Source organism: Triticum urartu, chromosome 2 (genome assembly GCF_003073215.2).
Source record: "Triticum urartu cultivar G1812 chromosome 2, Tu2.1, whole genome shotgun sequence".
Classification (NCBI taxonomy): domain Eukaryota; kingdom Viridiplantae; phylum Streptophyta; class Magnoliopsida; order Poales; family Poaceae; genus Triticum; species Triticum urartu.
Genome location: NC_053023.1, coordinates 80,043,473 through 80,053,599, shown reverse-complemented (window position 1 = coordinate 80,053,599; position 10,127 = coordinate 80,043,473). Strand labels below are relative to the sequence as shown.

General features: G+C 53.7%; 2 protein-coding genes across 2 annotated transcripts; one reads left to right on the top strand and one right to left on the bottom strand.

Annotated features, from left to right (window-relative positions):
* The first annotated feature begins 331 nt into the window (after positions 1–331).
* LOC125535963 (magnesium-chelatase subunit ChlH, chloroplastic) lies at positions 332–5,905 on the top strand. The gene is made up of 4 exons (XM_048699044.1): positions 332–1,946; positions 2,055–2,137; positions 2,959–4,761; positions 4,866–5,905. The coding sequence occupies exons 1-4, from the start codon at positions 554–556 to the stop codon at positions 5,718–5,720; spliced, it is 4,134 nt and encodes a 1,377-aa protein (XP_048555001.1). The 5' UTR covers positions 332–553; the 3' UTR covers positions 5,721–5,905.
* A 199-nt stretch (positions 5,906–6,104) lies between these two features.
* Positions 6,105–8,867, bottom strand: LOC125535964 (probable glycosyltransferase STELLO1). Its single transcript, XM_048699045.1, has 3 exons — positions 7,091–8,867; positions 6,817–6,943; positions 6,105–6,723 (listed from the first exon to the last, which is right to left on the bottom strand). Exons 1-3 carry the CDS (start codon positions 8,695–8,697, stop codon positions 6,247–6,249), a joined length of 2,211 nt encoding a protein of 736 aa, XP_048555002.1. The 5' UTR covers positions 8,698–8,867; the 3' UTR covers positions 6,105–6,246.
* Positions 8,868–10,127: the final 1,260 nt, after the last annotated feature.

Genomic DNA, 10,127 nt, shown 5'->3' with positions numbered 1-10,127 from the left:
AACAAAGGAAGGAGAAACGGAATCCGCCAACGCGGCGACCCACGCACGGGAAGGCAGGAGGTTGGGGGGTGCCCTTTGCGGCCGGGGTGTGTGCCACGCGCAGGCCGCGAACAGCGACCGCGGGCTATCCGCCCGCCTCATCGGCATCCCCCGGCGGGGCGCGCCCAGGGAATCCGGCGCGGCCAATCGCAGCGCGCGCAGCCCCGATCGCGATCCGCTTTTCTCACCCCCGCGCCCCCACCGCCCCGTCACCCGCCAACGTGTGCCGCCTCCCGCCACCGGATGCCCCGGCCGCCGCTTGCCGGCCACCCTCCATACTTGCCAACAAACCTATACATTCCCGAGCTGGCACACTCCCCAGCTCGCTCCTCGCCTCCTCCTCCTCCTCCTCCCCTGCCTCAGAGGGACACGACAACAGAATCCAAGAACGGAGAGCCACCCTCTCAGTCGGATTGCCGCTCCATTGTTGAATAACATACACTCCTAGTGGTAGTTTTTTATTGGCTTGGGGGGGTGTGAGGGCCCGTATTATTTTATCCGGGAGGGGATAAAGATGTCGTCGCTGGTGTCCGCGCCGTTCGCCACGGCCACCGGGGCGCGGAAGAAGGCGCGCGCGCCCGCGCCGCTGCACTCGTTCCTGCTCGCCGGCCGGCGGGGGCGGCGCGCGGCGGCGGCGACGATACGGTGCGCCGTGGCCGGGAACGGGCTGTTCACGCAGACCAACCCGGACGTGCGCCGCGTGGTGCCGGCGGAGCGCGGCCTGCCGCGGGTCAGGGTGGTCTACGTCGTGCTGGAGGCGCAGTACCAGTCCTCGGTCACCGCGGCGGTGATGCAGCTCAACGCCGACCCGCGCCGCGCCGCCGAGTTCGAGGTGGTGGGGTACCTGGTGGAGGAGCTGCGGGACGCGGACACGTACGCCGCCTTCTGCGACGACGTGGCCGCCGCCAACGTCTTCATCGGCTCGCTCATCTTCGTGGAGGAGCTGGCGCTCAAGGTGCGGGACGCCGTGGCGGCGCACCGGGACCGGATGGACGCCGTGCTCGTCTTCCCGTCCATGCCGGAGGTGATGCGGCTCAACAAGCTGGGGTCCTTCAGCATGGCGCAGCTGGGCCAGTCCAAGAGCCCCTTCTTCCAGCTCTTCAAGCGCAACAAGAAGGACTCGAGCGGCTTCGCCGACAGCATGCTCAAGCTGGTGCGCACGCTGCCCAAGGTGCTCAAGTACCTGCCCTCCGACAAGGCGCAGGACGCGCGCCTCTACATCCTCAGCCTCCAGTTCTGGCTCGGCGGCTCGCCGGACAACCTCCAGAACTTCCTCAAGATGATCGCCGTCTCCTACGTGCCGGCGCTCAAGGGCGCCGACATCAAGTACAGCGACCCCGTGCTCTTCCTCGACACCGGCATCTGGCACCCGCTCGCGCCCGCCATGTTCGACGACGTCAAGGAGTACCTCAACTGGTACGGCACCCGCCGCGACGCCAACGACAGGCTCAAGAACCCCGAGGCGCCCGTCATCGGCCTCGTCCTCCAGCGGAGCCACATTGTCACCGGCGACGACGGCCACTACGTCGCCGTGATCATGGAGCTCGAGGCCAGGGGCGCCAAGGTCATCCCCATCTTCGCCGGCGGGCTCGACTTCTCGGGCCCCATCGAGCGCTACCTCGTCGACCCAATCACCAAGAAGCCGTTCGTGAACGCCGTGGTGTCGCTCACCGGGTTCGCGCTCGTCGGCGGGCCGGCCAGGCAGGACCACCCCAAGGCCATCGCGTCGCTGATGAAGCTCGACGTGCCCTACATCGTCGCGCTGCCGCTCGTGTTCCAGACCACGGAGGAGTGGCTCAACAGCACCTTGGGCCTTCACCCCATCCAGGTCGCGCTGCAGGTCGCGCTTCCGGAGCTCGACGGCGGCATGGAGCCCATCGTGTTCGCCGGCCGGGACCCGAGATCAGGCAAGCCACTTCTACATCCCATTATAACTCATTGGCCTGTTGCTCTGATTTGCTTGATCAATGTACTTTGAGCTGAACTGGGAATGCTGTTTCTTGTGTTTGATGCAGGGAAGTCGCATGCATTGCACAAGAGGGTGGAGCAGCTCTGCACCAGAGCAATCAGATGGGCAGAACTCAAGAGGAAAACTAAGGTATGCATCTCACATCGATCCACACGGCTGTTGTCCATATTGTACTGTCAATGCTAAGGAGCAAAAGCTAGCTTATAGGTACTTCTGAGTTCTGACGCCCATCTCTTCTTGAGGTGTAAATAGATGAACTCATCGACATATTAGCTCAACTACAACTAGTTTACTGTCAAGCTGAAAACTGGGACTGCTTATTCAATTTGTGCATCAAACCTTCAACCATGTTTAAGAAAAAAATTGAATGTCAAAAAAAATGTTTTAAGAAAATTTGAGTCCCCTTAGGAACAGACAAACTAATCAAAATGTTAGCTCAACTAACGTAACTGTCATGCTGAAAACTGAAACTACTCGCTCAGTTGATCGATTAACTCTTGTATCTTGAACCATTCACCCACTGAACAGTTTGTTGTGTATATCAACGCCGTAAGCCTGCTAATCTGCTATGAGAATGAGATGTTAAATAAATGATGAAAAGTCCAGTGCATCCTGATTATGCCTATCTATCATCAAGTCAAAGTTCAATGAATAGTAACAGCACGTCGCAAGGTTAAGCTAGCAAATGCTAACTGACTGAACTTCTACTTACTCCTTCAAAATGAAACAAAAGATCATGTGAGGACAAAATTTAATACTTCACTGCGGAATCTTAAACTTCAGTTATGTGATCTACTTTCCACTTTCATGTCAAATTCCTGATAATTAATTTTTGGGGTAGTGAAACTCCTCATGGCCGAAAACATTATACATGTTTCTCGGTTCTTGTATGCACAGGTTTGCAAAAACTAAACCATAAATTAATTACCTTTTTTACTTGTTTGTTGTAGATGGACAAGAAACTAGCCATCACCGTTTTCAGCTTCCCACCAGACAAGGGCAATGTTGGCACTGCAGCATACCTGAATGTCTTCAGCTCCATCTATTCTGTCCTCAAGGACCTCAAGAAGGATGGCTACAATGTCGAGGGCCTTCCAGAGACACCTGAAGAACTCATTGAGGAGGTTATTCATGATAAGGAGGCCCAGTTCAACAGCCCCAACCTCAATGTTGTTTACCGCATGAATGTGCGGGAGTACCAAGCACTCACCCCCTACGCCAACATGCTGGAGGAGAACTGGGGCAAGCCACCTGGGCATCTCAACTCTGATGGTGAGAACCTCCTTGTCTATGGGAAGCAGTATGGCAACATCTTCATCGGAGTGCAGCCCACTTTTGGCTATGAAGGTGACCCAATGCGGCTTCTGTTCTCAAAGTCTGCCAGCCCTCACCATGGGTTTGCAGCATACTACACTTTTGTTGAGAAGATCTTCAAGGCAGATGCTGTGCTGCACTTCGGCACACACGGGTCCCTTGAGTTCATGCCCGGGAAACAAGTTGGGATGAGTGATGCATGCTTCCCTGATAGTCTGATTGGTAACATCCCCAACATCTACTACTATGCAGCAAACAACCCTTCAGAGGCAACAGTGGCCAAGCGCCGAAGCTATGCAAACACTATAAGCTACCTGACACCACCAGCTGAGAATGCCGGTCTGTACAAGGGGCTGAAGCAGCTGTCAGAGCTCATCGCCTCTTACCAGTCTCTCAAGGACACGGGCCGTGGCAACCAGATTGTGAGCTCAATCATCAGCACTGCAAAACAGTGTAACCTGGACAAGGATGTTGACTTGCCCGATGAAGGCGAGGAGCTCCCAGCCAATGAGCGTGACCTCGTCGTCGGGAAGGTGTATGGAAAGCTCATGGAGATAGAGTCACGGCTACTGCCATGTGGTCTGCATGTGATAGGTGAGCCACCAACTGCCGTCGAAGCTGTGGCCACATTGGTGAACATAGCTGCTCTTGACCGCCCAGAGGAGAACATATTCTCGCTGCCCGGCATTCTTGCTGCGACGGTGGGCAGGACCATTGAAGATGTCTACAGGGGTAGTGACAAGGGCATACTGGCTGATGTTGAACTCCTGAAGCAGATCACTGAAGCTTCACGAGGTGCCGTAAGTGCCTTTGTTGAGAAGAGCACAAACAGCAAAGGGCAAGTTGTTGATGTTACAAACAAACTCAGTTCCATCCTTGGCTTTAGTCTCTCAGAGCCATGGGTGGAGTACCTGTCCCAAACCAAGTTCATCAGGGCGGACAGAGATAAGCTGAGGACCTTGTTTGGATTCTTGGGAGAGTGCCTGAAGCTGATTGTGGCAGACAATGAGCTGGGAGCCTTGAAGACTGCCCTTGAGGGAAGCTATGTTGAGCCAGGCCCTGGTGGTGATCCCATCCGTAACCCGAAGGTTCTCCCAACAGGGAAGAACATCCATGCTCTCGACCCGCAGTCTATCCCGACTGCAGCTGCCATGAAGAGTGCCAAGATTGTTGTGGAACGTCTGCTGGAGCGGCAAAAGGCTGACAATGGTGGCAAGTATCCTGAGACAATTGCACTTGTCTTGTGGGGCACCGACAACATCAAGACCTACGGCGAGTCGCTGGCCCAGGTGATGTGGATGCTTGGTGTGGAGCCGGTTACTGATGGGCTTGGCCGTGTCAACCGTGTGGAGCCCGTCAGCATTGAGGAGCTTGGACGCCCTAGGATTGATGTCGTCGTCAACTGCTCGGGTGTGTTCAGAGATCTTTTCATCAACCAGGTACGAACTAATACCGCCTCTGCATTTGATTTGTATATTTTGCAGATAACTAAATTATTCATCACTTAACTCATGCACTAATGTTACACATCTGACCAATGCAGATGAATCTGCTGGACCGGGCAGTAAAGATGGTTGCTGAACTAGATGAGCCAATTGAGATGAACTATGTGCGCAAGCATGCCCAGGAGCAGGCAGAGGAGCTCGGTGTCTCGGTAAGAGAGGCGGCAACAAGGATCTTCTCAAATGCATCAGGCTCTTATTCGTCGAATGTGAACTTAGCAGTGGAGAATGCATCATGGACAGATGAGAAGCAGCTCCAGGACATGTACCTGAGCCGCAAATCTTTTGCATTCGACAGTGATGCTCCAGGGGTAGGCATGCTAGAGAAACGCAAGACGTTTGAGCTTGCTCTAGCAACAGCAGATGCCACATTCCAAAACCTGGACTCCTCGGAGATCTCACTGACAGATGTCAGCCACTACTTCGACTCAGACCCGACGAAGCTGGTGCAAGGGCTGCGGAAGGATGGGCGGGCACCTTCATCGTACATAGCAGACACAACCACAGCAAATGCACAGGTGCGGACATTGTCGGAGACGGTGCGTCTTGATGCAAGGACAAAGCTACTGAACCCTAGGTGGTACGAGGGGATGATGAAGAGTGGCTATGAGGGAGTTAGAGAGATCGAGAAGCGGCTGACGAATACTGTTGGATGGAGTGCAACATCCGGGCAGGTGGACAACTGGGTTTACGAGGAAGCAAACACCACATTCATCGAAGATGAAGAGATGAGGAAGAGGCTGATGGACACAAATCCCAATTCGTTCAGGAAGCTGCTTCAAACCTTCCTAGAAGCAAATGGCAGAGGCTACTGGGAGACATCAGAGGATAACTTGGAAAGGCTCAGGGAGCTCTACTCGGAGGTTGAAGACAAGATCGAAGGAATTGACCGGTGAACTCATTTCACTGATCAACCAGTTCCAGCATTTGACCAAGAAGAAATTCTTCTGCCTTGCTGAGTTGAAACTTGTATAATTTGTGATTTATAAAAGTTGTAACATGCAATACAGACCTTTAACAAAGAGGGTGGTTCGTTGTGAATGTAAAAAGGAAGCATGAGTAGAAGTTCCTTTTTGGGGAATATTGGTACTTTGCTGTCACATGTTCATCTACAGATATAGTAACAGAGAATGGAGTGTCATTTTTAACTGTTTTAACAAAATAACATTTGAAGTTTAGCATTCTTCATTGTTATCTTTACATTGAACTGCAACAGTCCAATAGGTAAAGATTTCACACTAGGAAACAATGGTGTTAATGTGATCATGTGAGACTACTGATAAGGTAAAAGTCTCTTGTTAAATTGAACTTACAACTGAAAGGGAGGATGAAGAGGAACAAAACAATAACTTTAACGATCGTGGTTTTGTTTCCCCTTCCCAACCCAAATTATACAATTTTAGTGGACTCTAGTCTCCTGGATCAGACCAACTCCAGAAGAAAAGGATCTCCTGAAGCCATGACTCTGATTAGTTTTACAAAATCAATTTCATTCTCAACCTTCATAGGGTACACAGCATGTGCTTCAGGAGTATATATCGCCGAGAAAGTGGTATCTGATGGCAAGTTTGTCCGATAAGCAAGTTTTCCCAAAGCTTTGGGTTCAAAATTGCTCGGTACATCCATTGCAAGGAACAACATGGGGACTCCAATGGTGTGATGGATATCTAGGTTTCCGATAACTTTAACGAGGTAGGAGAAGTCACCGGTGTACCGTCGAGGTATGTAGAATATCTCACTGCTGCAATGAATTATCTTATCTTCACCTATGCTTCTTTTGTAATTGGCTTGATGGTGAACTGGAAAACTGTCAACCGCCTTTTTTACCATATTTCCTTGGTTCATAAACCATTCATTGTTATTTCCGGGTAGAGGGACATCGGACCATGATTCCTTCACCTGGTGAGAACCAGAGAAGTTAGTTTTGACAGATCAGAATATTTGAATGTTCTATAATTCACAAATTTCACAAACCAGGAAAAGGGTACGCACCTTGTTGGTTATCCAGAGCTTGGATTTATCAGCATCCAATAGGTTCCAATAATTTAGGACCATATGATCCTGAAGGAATACAAATCCTTCAGCGCCTGCAAACCGATCAAACACCTTGGGCAAGTACCTGTGATGGGAACTTATCAGTAAGTGGTTAATCAATTCTACAATTTTGGTATCCAAGCAAATGAAGCCTCACTGGATGAAGCAACAGTAGGATTTATGGAAACATGAAGAAAATTGCAAGGTTACAGATCAAGCTGATTGAACTCACTTGTATGCATGTGCAAAGTTGCTGGATTCGACAGCAAGATCTGAATTGCCATGCTCTGAAAGAATAACCACTGCCCGGAATATCCGGCCATAAAGAAGCCTCCACTCTAGTGCAGTCCGGTCCACAGGTCCGGTGCAATGCACTATAAGCACAACATCACCAAAGTGCTTCCTCCATTTTATGAGATTGCCAATCTCAGTGCTTACTTCCCCAATCTCCTCAACCCCAAGATGGACAGAAGGCTGCTTCTTGGGGACAAACTCCTGCTTATCCCCATGACCAATGGCCGCTCTCGGGCGGTCGATCTCCAATGACATCAACCTTGGCTGCCTGTACCCGACAGCGACCAGATCTTGCAGCCACGCAGCCATGAAATGCAAATCCTTCTCCCACCAGAAACCCTCCTCCGTCATCGCATAACTCAAATCAAGAATCCGCTCAAAGAGTGTCGGTTTCGTCGACCGCCACTCCATCAGGAAATTTATCAGCCTCCCTACATTGACATGGATATCCTTCTCCTCGTCGAATGGATGAGCATGCACATTATCAGTGCGATGCACAGTCGGTGGGTACACAACTAGTTGGCCCCCAATCTCCCATAGTATCCTCTGCGCCCAATACCCACGGATAACATCGGACGCCATCGGACTCACCGAGACCGGCAATGCAAGACCCCAGAACGCCGGTGCATGGAACATTGTGTTCAGTGAGTTGACTGGCGCCATCACGCCCTGTGGCAATGCTACCTTGGGTGCGTCTGCATCAAACTGAACATCGAAAGCCTCCATTTCCAGTGACTTTCGTGTGAGGTAGAACACAGCGTCAACATCTGGAAGGCCATTGCACAGCCCCTGCTGTATGAACTGCCCACCGCCGTACACCATCGTGTAGAATTCCTCGGCGCCCACCTCCCCGGCCTTCTCCAGCGGCAGCCCCCGCGGCCAGACCGACGGCTGCCCGAAGTGCACGTACGGGTTCACCACCGTGCGGTTGGGATCGGCGTGGCTGTACTGCAGCAGAACGGAGCCGCCCCCCTGGCGCTGGTCCAGATCGACATCGAAGTGCCTGGTGAGGTTGTTGCCGGTCACGGCGTTGCGGGCGTCGGCATCGTAGACGACGCGCGCGCCGCGCTGCACGGCGAAGAGGTACGCGGCGGCCTTGCGGGCGTGGCCGCGGGCGGGGAGGAACTCGACGGAGCGGAAGCCGAGGCGGGCCTGGTCGGCGAGGGTGAGCAGCGCGGCGCCCGGGTGGGACCAGCCGGGCGGGGTGGCCTCGTCCGCGACGGCGAGGAGCTGCCAGCCGGGGGCGGCGGCCAGCGGGCGGTGGCGCTGGTGGTGGGGCGACGCGGAGAAGACGATCCAGTGGGAGGCGCGGAGGTCGGGGAGCGGGGAGGAGGGGAGCCCCGGGAGGGGCGGCACGCGGGACCAGAGGACGGACGGGTACGGGATGCGGCGGGGGGCGGGGGAGGAGCGGCAGAGCGCGGACGGGGAGGCGCCGCCGTTGAAGAAGAGGAGGAGGAGGAAGGGGGCCGCCGCGAGCGCTGCGAGGAGGAGGTAGACGGCGCGCCTGGAGCCGGTGGTGGCGACGGGGGCGGCGGGCGGCGGCATTTGGGCGCGGCGGAGGGGAGGAGCTCGCGGTGGCTTGGTGGCGCTGGTTGGTGGGTCGGCAGGGCGTGGGAGTCAACGCCGGCGAGCGACGCGGGGTCGCGCAGCCGGTGGGGGTGGTTCTGCCGGGAGCTCTTTTATGGTACCCTGAAATGAATATTGGCCTTTTATTCCTGAAGATCTAACGTCCCAAAGGGGTGTATACAGCGTGCACTGGTTGTTTAACCCGAGCAGTATACGAGATCCAAGGGCAATTTGGGAAGATATTTTCAGCTCATCCGATGGATTGTTGCGACCCACTCGTTCTCCCTCTCATTCTGTTCCGCCGTCGCACACATGCATCTCCGCGGGCCCATCTCCCGTCCCTTCCTCGATCAACTCGTGCTCGTCAACCAGACGCTCGGTGGCTTGGAGCAGGTCTCACCTGACGTCTCCTACCCGTCCTCCTCTTCATCGCCTGGCCGTATGTGAGGAGAGCTGGCTTAGGCTGCTCATCGTGGCCTGATTCATGGCGGTGGTGGCAAAAACACCGGACGCCGCTGAAGAGCTTGCCGCCGTCGAAGAGAAGGCCATACAGAAATACATCATCCCCCGCCTCGGCTCCCAGGCAGCAGTATGTAGGCGACAGGTGCTCACGGATAGTTTAGTATTCACCTTCGTAGAGTTGTCCATGTCCAACGCAAATTCAGGTTTTAAGTTGTAAAGTATATTAGTTCAGTCTGTTGGCAATCGAGTGATGCTCGGTTATTTCCTAGGAGCGGCAGTTAGCACCTGCAAGAAAATTTTATGATGCAAGCATACCACATATACGGATATACCCAATCATGGATAACTGAACTTCTAATCCATAAGAAGGCAGCGGATGTCGAGGCCTGCCTCAAGGTCACCGATATGTGCGAGCTTGCAAGGTCTACAAGAGAAGCATGGCGATTGGACGGAGGCAACTAACGCAGTGGCAGCGGCAGCGGCCGCAGCAAGGGGGCCGAGGGGAGTTGAACGGCTGGCTGGGCGCGCGGGGACGACGAGTTGGGATTGAGGTGAAGCGTGACTGCTTGGAGCCGTGGCGTGAGGTGAGATTGCTAGGCGGCGGCGTTTTCTCTTAATAGATACAAACGAAGAGTTTTAATGTGAAAATTAGGGTCTAAACTACCCTCGAGAAATCAACGGTGAGATTAGATATATACTGCTCCCTTCTTTTTCTTTTTTTTTGAAGGGTACTGCTCCCTTCTTCTAGCAATATAGGGTACCATAAAAAAGCTCGCCGCCGGAGGAGGGGATTTTTGCCGTTTCGGACCGGGCCTCTGCTGAGCTGTGCTGCTGGGTGGAGTGGGCAGAAAGGCCTCAACCTGTGGCCTGGATGTGCGAGATCTGTGAGACTCTCACGACTTGACTCGTTTGAATCCCTCTCCTAAAGTAAGACGTTGATTTGTTTC